The sequence below is a fragment of the Eschrichtius robustus genome, chromosome 2, assembly GCF_028021215.1.
Source record: "Eschrichtius robustus isolate mEscRob2 chromosome 2, mEscRob2.pri, whole genome shotgun sequence".
NCBI classification, from domain to species: Eukaryota; Metazoa; Chordata; class Mammalia; order Artiodactyla; family Eschrichtiidae; genus Eschrichtius; species Eschrichtius robustus.
Window position 1 is genome coordinate 35,328,182 of NC_090825.1, and position 18,568 is coordinate 35,346,749.

Consider the following 18,568-nt stretch of genomic DNA (forward strand, 5'->3'; position numbering starts at 1 on the left):
TCTCCATTCACTTTTTGGTAGATCTTCTATTTTCTGCTGCAAAATAATTTTTGGAGCTGGTTGCATGTTAGCTACAGAGTTTCAATAATTTCTTTCCAAAACTGGGCTTCAGAAAATGAATCTAAAAATTTTGAGTCAAGTATCTGAGAGAAGATGTGTCAAACTTTTATGTTTCTTTTACCATATAAAATTGTGACAAATATATCTATAAAGTGTACATGACCTTCCACTAAGAATCTTTGTTAACCAAAAAAACCTGTAATCTCATAGATACCAATCAAAAGGCCAGCTAGCCATCATACTACAGATATTAATGGAGGGCCTAATATGTGCAGGGTTGGAAAGGATAAAATGTGATTCCTACTTTCAAGGGACTTGTAATCTAACTTAGGGGGCAAATATATAAACACAAACTAAATATTGTAAGAATCAGCATAGGACATAACTGTCTGATGAGAGGCATATATAAATGCCGTTAACTGCTCTCAGTTAACTGTACTGTCCTCATAAACACTATGTGCCGGAGATTTTTTTTTTTTACTTTAAAAAATTTTTTTTTAATTTTATTAAAATATAGTTGATTTACAATGTTATGTTAATTTCTGCTGTACAGCAAAGTGGCACAGTTATATATATATATATATATATATATATATATATATATTCTTTTCCATATTCTTTTCCATTATGGTTTATCAGAGGATACTGAATATAGTTCCCTGTGCTATACAGTAGGACCTTGTTGTTTATCCATCCTACATATCAGAGGTCCCCAACCCTTTTGGTACCAGGGACCGGTTTCATGGAAGACACTTTGTCCACAGACCGGGGCGGGGGTGTTGGGGGGGATGGTTCAGGCAGTGATGCGAGCGATGGGGGGCGGCAGATGAAGCTTCACTCGCTGGCCTGCCGCTCACCTCCTGCTGTGCGACCCGGTTCCTAACAGGCCACGGACAGGTAGCGGTCCACAGCCCGCGGGTTGGGGGACCCCTGCTATATATACTAGTTTACGTCCGCCAATCCCAAACTCCCAATCTTTCCCTCCCCACCGCACCCCACCCCCTTGGCAACCACAAGTCTGTTCTCTATGTCTGTGAGTCTGTTTCTGTTTCGTAGACATGCTCATTTGTGTCATATTTTAGATTCCACATACAAGTGATATCATATGGTGTTCGTCTTACTCTTTCCGACTTACTTCACTTAGTATGATAACCTCTAGGTGCATCCATGTAGCTGCACATGGTATTATTTAATTCTTTTTTTTATTGTGCCAGACATTCTGTGAAGTACTTTATATAGATCAGTTTCATTTTCTGAATGATTATCCCCACTCCATAGATGGGAATTACCTCTGATCTTCTCCCCATTCTGGAGAAAACAAGGAGAATGATATAAGGTGAGCAAAGACCTAGAATCAGGAATGTGCCAGATGGCAAACAGATTTATTGGTCAGGGGCTAAGGATCCATTTAGGGGAATAGAGAGAAATGAACCTTGGGCTCTATGGTAGTCTGTTCACCACCATATCCCAATGCCTAGTATAGTGCCTTACGTATAATAGGTGCTTGATAAATATGTCTTGAACAAACAAATGGCCCTCTGGCTTGTGTCTGTAACCCAGACCAAGTACAGTGGGATAAGTGTAATTAGTGAATTAAAGCCATACACCAAAGAGCCTCGGGACCCAATGCCAACACCTCCCAGTTCCCAACTATTACAGTGAAGGATTCAAGTGGGAAGGACACACATAATGAGACAGGTGTGACAGCAATAGTAGCTCCACCTCACTGGGGTCCCTTTCATGGAACCTGACATGGTGACATAGTGAGCAGTCCACACGTCCTTACCCCGGCCTGCAAGACAGTGCAAGATCTGGCCCCTGGCACGCCGTGACTTCAAATGCTTCTTCTCGCCCCTCCCTCCCTCTGTTCCTTCTTCTCTCCCCTTGCGCCTCCCACACCGACCTCCTTTCTAGCCCCCAGTCCCACCTTAGGGCCTACACTCTTTCATGCTGCTTCCAAGTCTCTGATAGCTCCTCTCCCCACATCTCGGTGCCCTCCCTGCTACCTGGCATCATGCATTGGCTTATCTGTCTCCCTCTGCACACAGCAGACTGCACGCCCAGAAAGGCAGACCTCCCTCCACACTCCTCACCGTTGTATCCCCAGCGTCGAGGACAGCACCTGGCACCTCACACACTGCAGTTCTGACCTCTCAGTACCTCTCAAATACCTACTTCCCAAGGAAATAGGATTTTGTTCAAGAAATGTTCCATGGAAATTGATAAGTGGAGCTTGGGAACGAGAGGCAGAGTGGCAGCTCAGACCAACCTGTTTATAAAAGGTGCCTTTGCCCAGAGAGGGGAAAACACAACTTTAAACCTCTGACAAAGTATATGCCTGCCTAGGACACCTTTACCGTGCTGTGCTTCTGAAACGCTGCCTGGTCTCAACAAGGAGATCCATGAATTTGCCACATCAGCTGATCCCCAGGACTTAAAAGTCCCTACTACCAGCTTCAGCCTAGTAAATGGGCACGGACTACACACCTCGGTATCAAAACACTGGCTCTCTGCTGCAGCCAAAACCAAGCAAATGCATCTATCCAGGTGACAGGAAGGCAGGTGAGGAAGTTAAACGATCCTATGTTCATTAGTTCTTCCCCTCACTGAGTGCTATTAAGTGGCTCAATACCATGAAAATGAGTTGAAATGCACTGACTTTGCCTCAAGTTTGAGCATTCACGGTCCCAGGAGGACACTTGTCATCTAATGATGTGCTTTAGAATCTTCTTTTGTGCCAATTGAGACTCCAGAGACCACGAAATGTCTGCTAAATTCAAAGTGATATAAGTAAAGTCATGGTGCCTCACAGCGTTTCTCGAAAGACTTCCCAGTGAGATGTTCAGGAATTTCACACATGTATATTGAGCACTCACTATATTGAAGGAGCTGTGCTAATGATGTGGTGGGTCAGAAGAAGGAGACAGGGTCCTTGCCTTCAAACGTCCAGTTTATCATTCATTGGGCAGGTCAGATAACTGAGATACCAGGCAGGGAATAAGAAATGCCATGGTCCAGCTATTGTGTGAAAGCACAAAGGATGGAGAGATGGAGCCCATCTGGGAGAAAATTAAAAACTGCATCATGGAGGACAAGACACACTCATCTTGAAAGATGAATGGAATTTTCACAGACTTGGATGGCAGAAAGCCTTGATTTGGAGCGTTCACCAAATTTTATGATGTAAGTGTTCCCACTATGGCTGATTTCAAGTTAATGACATGATGTCACTGAACACAGAGCTGGGAAGAGGTGCCAGCTCCGGCACATCATCTGTGAGTCACCATCTGAGCTTTGGGCTTTATTAAAACGCCTGACTCTATTGCTTTAACGAGTGGATTCACAGGTATTAAAAACATCTAAGACAACATTATAGAGGAAGAGACACCTCTGCCCTTCTCCCTACACCTCAGTCTGACCTTTTAATACTCTGTCTGTCCTTCCGGTCCCAGTTCTATGCCTCTGCCTAGCCACCTAGGACTGATAATGGTCCAGTGCCAACCTGGATTCTGTTTGCTTCTCTTAGCAGGGCTGTGATTCCCCTGGGCTCCTGCTATCACATGGCACAGAGGGATGGCTTTCCGCCCGTTGCCTGGTGTTGACACCCTTGCTGTTCTCCATAATGAGAAGCAGCTTTAAGGGCCGCTAGCTGGGCAGGGTGTTTCACTGTTCTTGTAGCAGTTGGAAGGGAAAGCCAGAGGAATTGCTGGGAAGCTTTGCCGAAGGAAGATGCAAGCCAGCTGAGACCCAGCATGCATATTAACTGATCCTTTTCGTACTTTTTTTTTTTCTTTTTTTTTAAAGCACCCCCCAATGTGTTCTCCTTAAGTCACTGCACCCCTAACTGGCCTTATCACTCAGAGAGCTACGTTTGAAAAGTCAGGCCCTAGTTTCTGTCTTTAATTGCAAGCAGATGTCCTCGGTATGTGCATAAACTTGTGTCAGGAGGATTTTTTTTTTTTTTAACTCACCAAGGAGAGCACTGCCAGACAGGAAAGGAATATGTGAAGCTTCAAGTTGTTAGGAAACTTCCACATTTGTCCACTAAGCCGGAGATAGACCTGCGGGAAAAGAAGGTCTTTATGATTTCTCATTGCACATTGATTCTTCTTACCTCAAGGCCCAGCTACTCTCTAAAAACATTTACAGCAAAATATGGCTGCTGCAGATTTAGTTCAGCATGTGCTTCATTTCATGAAACCAGTTTCTCCTCCAAAATTGTTGTAGATTGTTTGTGAAGCAGCTTTTTTAGCATTAAAAGGTGTTTGAAACCACCAGCATCATTTCACAGCTCCTTTTTTTGTTTGTTTAAATTATCTTATGTAATGTGCTCTATGATTTACTGTTCAAGTATAGAAGAAACACATTCCCTAGTGGAGATCTGGGGAGGTAATGCTGTCTGAAAGATTCAGAGATTTCCTGTTCAGATTACACAGTCTTCTTTAGAGCTGCCAAGAGCCATAATGTGTAGGAGATAATACATTTTATTTCAGGAGAAACTATGGATGGAAATTCAATTTAGCCAGTGAGCCACAAAAGAAATGAAATTCCAGCTTAGAACTGTCACTGCACTCAGGCCCAGGACTTGGTGTGCCAGGGGGTAGCCATGACCAATGACCTCTGCAGCCCCAGGACCTGCTGTGTAGATATCACTCGATGACAGAGCAAAAGGAAGAGGCCTGGCTGCCAGGGTGTTGCAAGTCCTACCTGGTTCCTCGTGAACTGACCCCTGAAGGGTACTTCCGCCCAGACCCTCAACAACCTGGCCCCATCAGTGTAACTTGCTAGAATGTTTGCAGCATTCAAATAAATCAGGCTGTGCAAGTCATGAACACCAGCTGTGGACACTTAGTGGGGGACCCCTAGGAGGGGAACCCCACAGAGGACACAGTGACTGATCAGAGCAAGACAGTAGTGGCCAGTGAACAGTTTTCCAAACATGTCATGTCATAAGAATCACCTGGCTGGGGGATGGAGTGTGCAGGGTAAGCATACAGATTCTCAGGACCTTGCCAACATACAGACTGACCAGGACCCTAGAGATTCAGATTCTGTAGAGCTGGCACAGGGCCTTGGAATCTGTATGTTTAACAAATGCCACAGTTAAATCAACTATACTTCAGTAAATGAATGAATGAATGAATGCCACAGTAGATCTTGATGGTCAGACAAGTTTGGGAAACAGTAGAGTGGGGTGGAGTCAGGATCTGGCTCCAGTTCCAGTTTGGCCTCTGCCATATAATTGCTGGGTGGCCTTAGGCAAGTTATTTCTTTGAGCCTCAGATCCCTCATTCATACAATGTAACTAATAATATCCACTTCAGAGGGTTGTTGTGAGGATAAAATGGAAAAAATCATAAAATGTCCTGAAGTGTGTGCCTGGCACATTTTAAGGGCACAATAAATGTGAGGTGTAAACACCTCACACACATTTTTTGACTTTGCCCTCAGCCAGCCCCTTCAGAGGCAGCAGGACGGTCTGGGGCATGGCATCAATATGACCAGACAGTGAGCTTGAACTTCAGCCTTATTGCATGCAGGCTGCATATCTGGAGGAGATATGGACTTTAAATTGAATACTCTTCTGTGATGGTGATCATAGTTTGATAGAGAAAAAAGACAGAAAGACAAAAGTGGGTCTGGAAAGAGCTTTGAGGTTGAAATCCGAGCAGGGAAGATTTTTGGAATATGCACAAGGATAAATACACTTCAAAAAGGCAGGAAAAGTAGTCAAGCAAACTTGAGATTTACAAGGAAAGACAATTTACTGAGAATAAACAATTTTTCTTTGATCCCCTTTTAGTTCGAAAGCCAAAGTTTAAAGCGTTTGTAATTCATCTACCTCATTTCTTTAGCAAGCTTTATTTTTCTACTAGGTGCCATGCCCTGTGCTCCTAACAGAGGTTACAAAGATAAAAGCAATACCCATCTCAAGAAACTTGCTGTGTGTCATAGGGCACAGGAAAATAAGCAGTTACAGCAAAGGGTGTAAGAATGGTTTCTAGGGCTGTTGGGTGGAGGACAGCTTACCTGCCTGAGGGAGAAAGCAAAACCTCTCAGTGGAAGTCTTTTTTTCCAGCTTTATTGAGATAAAATTAACATAAAATACTGTGCAAGTTTGTGTACAACACAATGATTTGATACATGTATATACTGTAAAATGATTACTGCAATCAGAGGAAGTCTTGAAATAGAGATTTCATGATAGTTACATCATCATTATCATTATAGTAACCGTAAGCTAATAATGATAACAATAGCTGACATTAACCAATGCTTATTTTATGGCAGATGCCCTGTGAGGCCCTTTACGTTATCTCCTGTCATGTAAAATTGTTGCCATGTGCAGTATCTTGGTTTACCTACTTGTGTTTGCACTGTCTATTCGTGGCTGGTTCTAATGCCATTGCTGCACAACTGGTAAGTTACAGCACTCACCAGAACATTGATTCTCCCATATTAGCTTTCTTACTGATATAATAGGGAATTCACCAACTTACAAGAACTGGAATTGACGGCATTTAGTCCCAGGCAGATTACCATCCCCGATGCCACTGACTCTACTTCCCCAAAGTCCCACTGCCTGCATCCAGCCTGTGCAGGGGGACCTGAATAGAGTGGGTCCTGCTGGGCTTAGGGCAGCATCCTGTCCTCATGTGTGCAAAGCCCTAAGCTCACAAAGTCTAGTGTAAAAACATTGTCAAATTCTTTGTTGGAAAAGATGGGCTCTTACTTTCAGGGTAGTGGTAGCAATAATAACAGTGACAATAATAATAACAATAAGAATATCTAACATTTACCAAGCACTTATTATATTGCATATTTAATATAGTGCATGTATTAATTGACTTAAACCTCACATGTGTAGATACTGCAACTGTCCCCATTTTACAGACAGAAACTGAGGTCCAGTTGTGTGCCATAGTTGGGAAGCTGAGCACAAGGCTGGACATAAGTAGGAGAGGATAGATCGCAGTTCATTCTTAGGCAGGTCCACCATGAGAAGCTCCGCCTCAAGGCACTGCAAAGTACTAGTTCTCCAGTGTTTGCAGGACAACAATTAAGTTCTTTCTTTATTTATTTATGTTTGGCTGCACCATGCAGCATGCAGGATCTTAGTTCCACAACCAGGGATCAAACCCGTGCCCCCTGCAGTGGAAACGTGGATTCTTAACCTCTGGACCACCAAGGAAGTCCCACAATTAAGTTCTTTGGAAAGACCATTCCCAATATGCCCTTGACCTCTTCACACATCCTAGGTCAGCTCTGCCCCACCCACTGCCTACAGATCATGGCTCTTTACATGCCTAGGTTGTGTCTTATCCCTGTCTTTATGCAGGGCTTGCCTTGGCTCCAACTGCCCTTTCCTTTCCTTTTCATTTCTTATTTATCCCAAATTCAGCGCCTGTCCAAGGGGTCATCTTCCCCAGGAAGCTTGTCCAGACTCGTTAAGGGCTACCACGTTGCTCCTCCAATGCTGACCACTCCTTCATTTATAGATCCCTGCCCAGAAATAGTGGGCTCACCAAGGCCAGGGGCTGTAGCTAATTCATTTCATAATGCCAGCATTTAAAAGCTCCTATTGGATATACTGGAGCTGTGATTCTCTGCTTATTGTCACCCTTCATTTGTTTTCCTCCATCACTCGGCACTTCTAGACAGTGAGGACAGCTTGGACACTAAAATTGACAACTGAGGGGGACGTCTCCATTGCTAAGATGGCACAGTTGTTCTCATTGTGCTCGATTTGTAATCAGCACCCTCTCGGCACTGGCACAAATCTGTGGTTCTTCCCCAAGAATGCCATTTGTTCCTTTTATGCCTTGATTCATCACATACTGTGGAGGGTGTTAGCTGAGTAAGACTTTCTGCTTCATGAAAATGTTACCAAACACACCATAAGGAGGAAAGCACCAGACGTCTGTCTGCAAAGAAAGCAAAATCCTGGTTTGGGAAGAGTCAGGGGTGGCCAGTGCTCCCCAAGCATTTCCGGGCCTGTGGTTTGGCTCTGTGGGCTCCTTGGGGCCTCATAACTGATGCCCACATTCCATATCAGTCATCATTCTGGAGAAATTCGTCAACTTTCCTGCTGATCTGAGCCTGGAAACTGGTGTCTGTTTATTCACTTTCAAGCTGAAAATTGAGACAAACTTGCTGGATAATTTTGACAAAAATAACACATATGATTGCGTGTCATCCCATGATTGACTTAATCTTCCTCTCTTTTTGAGCTATCAGAACTTTCTCAAGGCATATATAGTTGTCAGTGAAATAGGTCATTCACAGTTGGAAGTTATACAAACTTGCCAAACCTTGACCAAAAATAACGTTCTGGTGCCCAATTTAGGGCAAGGGGTAATAAAGTGTTCTCTGACTTGTAGTAAGGAATTAAAGGCAGGGATTGGGGTCTAGACAATGGTAATAATAAAGACTAAGGATATCAAGACAGTGAGTAGACTTGAGGGGATTTTCATAAAATGCAGTTTTCCTTTCTGGTCACGTTAAAATCAATGTGTAGTACATTATCTACTCTAGGGAAACGTGTATTCCATTTGCTTTCTGTCATAATTCTTTATTGTATTTGGGAGTGAATGAGCTTCTACAGATGAAGTTAATGTTAAAATTTAGAGAGAGACTGAAAAGAAACCCTTCCAGAGCTAATAGTCACACAGAATTTAAAATATTAATTCACCAAAGCCCCTCCCCAAACCTAACTTCACTTGGAAGAAAACTCTCACTGATGTGCCCAGGCTGCAAAAACTTTCAAGCGTTAGAATTCTGCAGCATTTAGTGCAAGGATCTTAACTTCCTCTGTTAGGTTCTATATTCTGAACTTCAGACCCGACAGCTGCTCCCTAGTGGTGAGCCAGGTGGGAGGAGTTAGTAAAAAAGCACATTGAAAAGTGGATCACGACAGATGGACAGGATTCACCCTGCCTGAAATTCAGGGAGATGGGTGTGGGCCAGCTCACTGCGCATGCATCTTCATTTTCTTCCTCTTCCTTTTTTCATATCAAAGAAAGATCTCTTAGCGCTGTTACTGTGGGTTTCTATCGAGGGACAAAAGCATTAGCAGCTTCGCTGCTTTGAGGTAATGCTCTGTGTTTGTCGTGGGCCTGGACCAAACTGCCTCTCTAATAACCCACGGATAGCCTGATGGGATGGGAAGAATCTTGGAGACACCCCCTTCTCCACCAAGCCCAGATAACAGTTACAATACTTTTGTAGCTGAGGTGTTTGCAGTTCAACCCATTTCAACAGTTCAATGATAACTACAATGATCATTTTCCATTTTTCCTGTTTTTTTGGTTTTTTGGGTTTTTTTTTGCTGTGTTGAGTCTTCGTTTCTGTGCGAGGACTTTCTCCAGTTGCGGCGAGCGGGGGCCACTCTTCATCGCGGTGCGCGGGCCTCTCACTATCGCGGCCTCTCTTGTTGCGGAGCACAGGCTCCAGACGCGCAGGCTCAGTAGTTGTGGCTCACGGGCCTAGTTGCTCCGCGGCATGTGGGATCTTCCCAGACCAGGGCTCGAACCCGTGTTCCCTGCATTGGCAGGCAGATTCTCAACCACTGCGCCACCAGGGAAGCCCCCATTTTTCCTGTTTTTAATGCAACCTAATACTAGTATCAATAAAATTAAAACTGCTTTTATAATAGATGACTCATTGCCATCTCGTGTCCTAAAGTTCTGTCCCCCTCTTGTCCAACTTCTCACTTCCCCTCATTCCTTCCCTACTCCCAGGGTTGCTCACATGTTCATTTCTAAGAATAAACGCTTTTGACTGAACTGTTTTTAATACTCTTTTTGAAAAGAATTTATGTTCCTCCTTGTTTTCACAAGCAAGACTTAAGTTTGGACTCAAATGTTGTAGGAAGGCAATTTTTCATCCTTCCTGTGTCCAGGCATGAGACCAGAGGCAACTAAGACCAGAAGGTTTCCATTTGCTCTGAACATTTAGGAGTTCTTTTTAGAGGGTAGGTGCAATTTTAGTTTGAAAAAGAAAGAAAGAAAAAGGAGAGAATTGTTGTGAGGTTGGGCCTCGTCACATTTTGACATTTGAAAATGAGATTGTAACAAAGTCACATCAGACCACTTTTTATAGGGATAACTAATGGTTTTCTTCTCTTTCTATTCCAGCCACACCAGCTATCCTTGTCAGAGCATCTCAGAGTCTGCAGAGAGTTCATCCAGGCCTAGAGACAAGTAAGAATTTCACTCCCTTTTCTGCCTTCAACAATATTGTCCAGGTTTTACTGTAATTCAAGCTACTGTCCTTTCCCTATTTTATTTGGGATATGGTAACTGGATGAATGACTGACTGAAATTGCATGGGCAAACTAACAAATTTTTTTTTCAGAATTTCTTTTTCAACTTTTCTGCAAGGCTGCTTCTTTTTTTTCCCTTTTTTTTTTTAATTGAACGAAAGATTCTTTAAATTTCAAAGTTCTTTACAATTTTCAAAAGTTTCATGCAAATGATTTCATATAATCCCATAATAACCCTTTCTTTCCTCTACCCCTGTATTGCCCCTCCCTCCTTCCCCCTCCCCACTGGTAACCACTAGTTTATTCTCTATATCTGTGAGTCTGCTTCTTTTCTGTTTTATTCATTAGTTTGTTTATTTTTTTAGATTCCACATATAAGTGATATCATACAGTATTTGTCTTTCTCTGTCTGACTTATTTCACTTAGCGTAATATCCTCCAAGTCCATCCATGTTGCTGCAAATGGCAAAATTTCATTCTTTTTACGGCTGAGTAGTATCCCATTGTACATATAACACATCTTCTCTATCCATTCATCTGTTGATGGACACGTAGGTTGCTTCCATACCTTGGCAATTGTAAATAATGCTGCTCTGAACATTGGGGTGAGTATATCTTTTCAAATTAGTGTTTTTGTTTTTTGCGGACATATACCCAGGAGTGGAATTGCTGGGTCATATGGTAGTCCTATTTCTAGTTTTTTGGGAAATCTCCATACTGTTTTCCACAGTGGCTGCACCAATTTACATTCTCACCAACAGTGTACGAGGATTCCCTTTTCTCAACATCCTCGCCAACATTTGTTATTTGTGTTCTTTTTGATGTTAGCTATTCTGCCAGGTGTGAGGTGATATCTCACTGTGGTTTTGATTTGTATTTGCCTGATGATTATCAGTGTTGAGCAATGTTTCATGTGCCTGTTAGCCATCTGCATCTCCTCTTTGGAAAAAAGGACTGCTTCTTTATTTTTCTAATAAGCTTATTCTTAGAGGTTAAGTAAGGCCAAATTAATGCAAAGAAAAAAAGACATAAAATAACTTATTGTGGGCCAACAATTAGTTTATTGAGTTTAGGAATCTGCGTTTTTGTTTTATAAGTCCTGTATTGTATTGTCATTATTATTTTGAGATATTTCTTTACCTAGTGATCACATCACCAGATAGTCAAATTTGTCGCTTCAACGAAATCGCCTTGGGCTCTGAAATTCTGTCCACTGCTCCGTGACAGCATTTACCTCACAACATCTTCATGCATGTGTTCATACCATGTGCAGGACTCAATGAGTTGTGTGTGCTGCGCAAATTAATTACGTTGTAATTAATTAAGGCAAAGCCTACGTTCTCTGCTTCTTCTAAATCCCTCACGTGACCTAAAAAAAACCGTGATCACATAGTAGGCACCTTCAATTAAATTCTAAGGATGGATTTTCTTTTCCTCAATTGAAGTATATGCTCGAGTCCACATTACAAAATAAAAGGGAAATTAGTGTACCTGACTGTTTAAGCCATTGCTGTTTCAGGGATCATAACGGCATCATGAAACTATAATTGGGGTTTTGTGACTAAATTGCAGAGTCCTTTTCTAATAGGCGATGTAAACATCATTTTTCTTGGAGGTGACTGAAAGGGAGGGTTGGTGCTGTTTTTAACAAACGTCATCAATTCATCAGTTGTGCCAGACCGTGAACTCTACAACCCTCCTGTTTTAGAAGCATCTGACATGTTAATCAGCTCCCTAATTAATGTGAGGGGTTGTAGAAAGACTGGCTGTTGCTTATGTTTGGGTTATCCCCGCCAGTATATTCCAAAGCCTTCACTCAGCAGATGATGTGACTTATTGCTGCTTTCTGTAAGGAAATAAGAAGGAATCAGTTAAGAATGGTTTACTAACGGTGCATGCTCCATCCCACACTGGAACCCTCCCCAACACACAACCACAATACACTGCCCTTCACTTGCCCCCAAAGTGGTGGTAAGATTTCCCCAAGCCATTTTCTTTGTCAAGTCATGGGGTCTGAGGAGCTTAAGCTTTGGACCTTGTTGAAATACAACCTCTGAGTATGGCAGATGTGTTGAAGAAATTGCTGCCAGTCATTTGGCATTTGTTGATTTTCTGTCCTTGTGATAAACAAGAATAATAGCTATTACCCTTCATCTGTGGCACGTCACACAGACACTGAGCTCCCCACACAAGGAAGAATCCTATCCTTCCAGCTTCTCCTAATTTGAAGTTACATGCCCTCTGTCTCAGGACTGATTGGATAAAGTACCCCATGTCAACGGATATGTCCTTATCACAGGGCACCTTCCGCAGTGCACTCACTAGGACACATGGCCACCTTTATCATCCAGGCCTCTCACTGAGATGCAACAGACCCTAGTGCTCCCGTAGCCTCACTGTGTCACTGTGGACACAGTCACTGTATCACAAATGTTTAACTCCCTGCCATGCACCCAGCACTAGCTAGCTCTACACCTTGAGGAAGAAAGAAATGTGTAAGATATTGTCCTGACCTCAGGGAGGTCATATTCCCCCTAAGGAGATAGTTTTACACAAAAAGCCAGTGTTCAAGATCTGTCAATTCACAATTGTAATGTATGCATTTCCTATGTGCACTTTTCTGAATTCTCAGATTCAAAGCAAAACCTGTGGAAGAAAAATAAATAAACCCTCCCAGAGTGAATCCTAGACAGAACTGTCCAAACGTAAATAAAGGCCACCACCCTTCTACAGGCCACCTTTACTTTACACTTGGGCTATCACAATAACCCTTTAGTAGCTGTCTCACTCCTCTCTCCTTCCACACCCTACCCCGTCTCTCCTTCCTTGTATCCATCTTCCTCTGCCAGTAACAATTTTCAGAATCCAACATATCCCTTTGCTCTAAATAACCCTAACTATCTTTAGTACCTTCCCCACTACCTAAATTTTAAACTGCAATCCTATCCCAAGACACTCAAATCCACCATCTGTCATCTGACCCCAGCTTGTAGGTCTAGACTACCCACTACTCCCCAGGAACACTATGCTTTCCCTCCTCTGGGACTTTGCTCGTGCCGTCCCATCTTCCAGAACTATCATCCTTCCGCCTCACCCAGCATTCTGGAAATATAAATCCTGCCCATACTCTAAGGTTCAGCCAAAACACTTTGACCCTTGGCCTGAAGCAGTTCCTCCTTCCTCTGTGTGTGTCTTTGAGAGAGGTCACACAATTTCCTATCACTCTGAGGGGATATATTACACGCTGCTTTGGAGTGTAGTTATTTGCATATTTCTCTTATCTCCCTATCTGGATTATGAACAGCTGTGTCTTATTCAGAGTTGTATAACTCACAGTACCTCAAATGGTACCTTGAACATTGTAAGTAATAAATGATATTGCAAATAAATTAACTAAATGGAAGTATCCTTAATAGCTCCCTGGCTACCCACCCTTCGGCACGCTTGACAATTCCCACCAGCCCCCCTTGTTATCATGGAGCCTCTTGGCTCTCAGGGGCGGGGGGTGGGGGGGGCATTCATGGGGGAACAGATCTCGCCACCTATGTTGATTGCCCATTAATCACCTTCAGTGTTGCTAAAAGGACTCATAGGAATCAAATGGTTTATGCTCAGGGGATAGCTTCCTTACAGGCAAAGGATACACTAGGGCAACAGCAGATGAGCCGAGTGCACTGACGGGGTCTGGAGAGCCCAGGTGTAGGCCTCTTCGTCCTCTCACTGCTCAGTCACACCAGACACCCTGTGTCTCCAGGTCTGGAGCCACTACCTGTGTGCCTGCCAAGCACCTTGGTACCAGGAAGGCCAAAGTCTGCTCGTGATGGAGTTTCCTAGAGTGAGCTGGTCATGTAGGCGCACCCTAGCTATGTGGACAGCCTTACCAACAGCCCCCAGTTCCACTGAATTTAGGTGCAAATCATAAATTTAATTATATTGCTAAGCAGCATTGACAAGCTGACATATTCTGCCCTGAAACAACTCAGGGACCCATGACTACAGCACATCATTTATCTTTAGTTAACACAGTCTATACATAGCATTGCCAAGCATCAGTAACTCTGGAAAAAAAGCACGCGGTCAAACCGGACCAGCTAAAATTAACCCACGCCATGCGCCACTTAAAGAATTGCCCATTGAGCTCATCTCTTCCTTCTCTTGCTCACCAAAAAGTATCTGTCCCAGCTTCTAAGCCCTCGGGGCTTTGCTTTCTGCGTGCTTTTTGCGTGGGCCTAATCCATGTGAATAGGTGTTTGTGTGGTAATGGGCACATACTAACATACCTTCTGCAGAGTACAGGCTTGAGAAATATTTTCTGGAAACAAAGAGCTATTTTTAAAAGTCCCATGAGGACTTTTTAGCCCATACACATGGGTAGCAGCATACTTCACCTATGCAGAGGCATAAATATGAGCAAAAACCCACATATAGGATAAGAAGGATATTGACGGAGTTTACAGTTTAAAGAGGTAGGCATCTTTGTATACTTTAAAGAAGTAATGGTGCAAACTTATTGCAAAGAAAGCTGCTTTTAGTTGTGGGAGAGAGTGATTAGGATGGTTAGAATCTTCTAGAGAAAAGCAAAACATTGTTAGTGCTCCTGAAGAAGGCAGACTCCTGAGTTAGGCTGCTGTGGTCCCATGTGCTTTGTGTTGTTTTTCCAGTAATTTCATTTCGCTCTCAGAGTTGGTTTTTGGCAGAGGATTTGATGATCGTATGGGCCAAATACTTAAGACTTATTAAACACAGAGAAATTATTAAAAGATTGCACATCATTCTGAGGGGGATTTTTCCTGTCATTTTTTTAAAGCCATACCTTTTCACTGAATTTGTCACGTATTACTATGAAAGTGTAAATTGTGTGATCAATGGCATCTCCACCTCAAAATAAAATGAATACCCAACTGGAGAAAAATACTGAAGTTTCACTGACTGGCATCTGGAGCACAAATTAGTCCAAGATTTTATGAAAACAGGCATCCTGAACATAAACATCCATGACTGAGGTCAGAATGCAGTTTTGAAAGAATCCCAAAAGATTATCATATTAGATGGGCACAGAAATGAATTGCTTAAATTTTTATAAGTTCAGCAACGACTTCCTTTACAATGGTGAGTTACTCTTCAATAAAGACACTTATAGGAGACAAAAATTTAATATAGTAACTGTCATTTTGCTTGTTGGGGTCCTTACTGTACATTCTTAGCTGGACTCCTGTCCTAGCCTCCTAATTTTTCTTCCCTACCTCCTATTTTTTCCCTATCCCCAGCCATCCTACCCTCTGCTTCCACATTGATTCTTCTTGCCTACCTTTGATCCAGTGATTCTTCTGCCCCATCATCTTCAGTAGCTCCCCACTCTTTCCTAAATTATGAATAAACTCATCTCTCTGGCATTTAAGAAGGCCCACAACATGGATCCTATGTACCCTTCCAGCCTCATCTCGCTTACGTACTATGTACACCCATGTTTGTGTCCCCTGAATTCCTGCTTCATTATAGCCATTCATAATGACCCCTTTGTCAGAAATTCCCTCTTCTTACCTCCCAGGTGGGAACAATCCTTCAAGGATTTTGTCTTTAAGGCATAGTTCAAATATTGCCTTATCCACAAAGCTTTTCCCAGTTCCCCCAAGAGAATGCACACTTCCATCTTAGAATCTCTGAAGCCCTTTCTTTCTCCCTCTCTAGGAGAGTTAGTATATAGCACAGTACTTGAAGAACTCAGCTTCTGCAGCAAGACAGCTTTGTTTCAAGTCCCAGTTCTATTACTTACTTCCTGCATGATCTTACCTAAGTTTCATGACCTCTCTGTACCTTAGTTCTGTTTTGTTTTGTTTTACTTCTAAAATAAAGATGCTAATAGTACCTACCTCATAAAATTGTGGTGAGAATTACAAGTGTTGATACATTTAAAGTAGTTAGGATAGTACCTGGTCCCATGATGTGTATTGTATTCTCTTGTGGCTCTTATTTATATTCCAACAAGAATTAGAATTGAACTGTATGAAATTTCCCATATTCAACTCTATTTTGGACCGTCATATCATTATGTCATTTGTTTCAACCTAATGGAGACTCTTATGTGCTTTCTATTCCCTCTAATAGACTGTACTATCCCTAAGGATAAGGGCTATATCTTTTACATCCTTGTATCTTACAGTACCTGGTAAGGACCTGGCAAATGCCGAGTGTTTAACAAACAGTCAGTGGATTTTGCACGCACACGAAAAAAATTCAAAAAATAGAAGCCAAGTTTTCCCCCCAGTATCTTAAGTATTCTTTGGCTACCATAGACTACCGTTATGTCCTCCGGTAGTCATTTATGAAAAGAGAGAGATTAAAATATGCAGGAGGAGACATTTCTCTCGTCCATTACTAATATACTTGCAGTCTTTCCCAAAAGCCTTCCACAGAACCTTAGCTTCAGGTCATGGGACCAGTGTCATGGTCTAGTCTTGGGGTGTGTCCCAGGATGTTTCTGTGTCATCACTGCGCTATCCTGTGGGCACTTCAGCTGCCAAGGGAATAGTAGCCCCCCTCCTGCCTCTGTAAGAGCCGAATGACCCTCTCAGCTTTAATCATTCTTTTTCATCAGATATTTTCAACCTTAAGGGCTTATTACCTGACAATACAGCTAAAATAAGCACAAGCTGACAATACATGTAAAAGAAACACAATATAAGGGAAGTGTGTCCGTGCAGGAATGGTATCTTAGAGAGAATGTGCAGCCTTTATTTGTTACAAAGAACTTGAGCTTTGGACACGCATGAGAGAGCAGCGCTGGGCTCTGACATCGAAGCTGACATTGAATTCTTTACAGTCTGCTGTTTATAAACAACTCAGTAAATGATTCAGTAAGTAAACACAGATTATTATGATCCCTTTTAAGGAAACGGTGTTTATGTTGGCTCCCTCTCACACCCAAACTAGTGGTAGCCCATCCTGACTCACAGACAGCACTAATATCCTGATGATGCCAAGCATCCTGCAAAGACTATTTATCCCCTTTCCTTGCTTCTCTGAGGTTGGAGGAAGGCCGGTAGAATTATACACTTTATACAAGAAGAAACAGAGGTGGGGCTTCCCTGGTGGCGCAGTGGTTGAGAATCTGCCTGCCAATGCAGCGGACACGGGTTCGAGCCCTGGTCTGGGAAGATCCCACATGCCGCGGAGCAACTAGGCCCGTGAGCCACAACTACTGAGCCTGTGCGTCTGGAGCCTGTGCTCTGCAATAAGAGAGGCCGCAATAGTGAGAGGCCCGCGCACCGCGATGAAGAGTGGCCCCCACTTGCCGCAACTGGAGAAAGCCCTCGCACAGAAACGAAGACCCAACACAGCCATAAATAAAATTAATTAACTAATTAATTAATTTTTTAAAAAAATTCCTTTAAAAAAAAGAAGAAACAGAGGTAGAGACAAAACAGCTTTCCTAAGTCTCTTTAACAGACCAACAAGAGGGTAAAGAAGGTACCGTCAGTGCGATGCTTTGTATCTGCTCCTAGATGAGCAAAACAAAGTGTAGGTAATGCATGTTATTGATAATTCAAATAACAGTGTTTAGTTATCTCAAAATAGGGACTTGATAGTGAGTTTTTCCAGGCTGAAATACTCAGATAATGCCTGCTATTAGTTTCCCAGTGGCGGTGCTTCATTATACACTCCCTGCCTTCACATATCATTGTTGGGAGTTAAGGATTCTTTGTAAGATAAATATTAGGTCTTAACTTTTTTATCCTCCTCAACTCCCAGCAATTTGCTGGGCCATAATCAGTGGTGAGTAGATATTTCCCACTGAGTTTACGAGAGACCTGTTCTCTGTACATATGCTCAGACCAACGTTAGTGAACGTCTGGAGGGGGAGTGAGACCACAGCTCAAGGTCAGCCTCCTCAAGCCCCTGCAGGTCCTTTTCTGATTGTCAACATATGTCAAGGTTGTCTGTTTATTCTGGAACCCAAACAGTAAGAAAAGAGTTAGAAATCTGTGGGCATATGCCTCGGAAAGCCTTGACTGTAGAAGTGAGTAACATTTTTTTTTGAAGTCTGAGAAGGATGATTAAGCATCTCTCTAAAAATTCCAGTGGGCCTGTGTGTACTCTACATACCCATTCCTAGTATGGTTTCTCTTCCAAAGCATAACACACATTTTTCAGGGGTGAAATCCAAGACAAACATTCTTTCACCCTAGGTGACCCCAGTGGGTGGTGAACTCTTTTTAGTGACTGGAAAGTTAAAGCATCCCAAAG

General features: G+C 42.7%; 1 protein-coding gene across 2 annotated transcripts in view; it reads left to right on the plus strand.

The window, feature by feature from the left end:
• Nucleotides 1-18,568, plus strand: part of GHR (growth hormone receptor) — a 277,838-nt gene that overhangs the window by 182,965 nt on the left and 76,305 nt on the right. For both annotated transcript variants that reach the window (XM_068535292.1, XM_068535291.1), the window contains one exon: nt 10,197-10,262. In XM_068535292.1, coding sequence (XP_068391393.1) covers nt 10,197-10,262 — 66 coding nt within the window. The remainder of the gene's footprint in view (nt 1-10,196; nt 10,263-18,568) is intronic.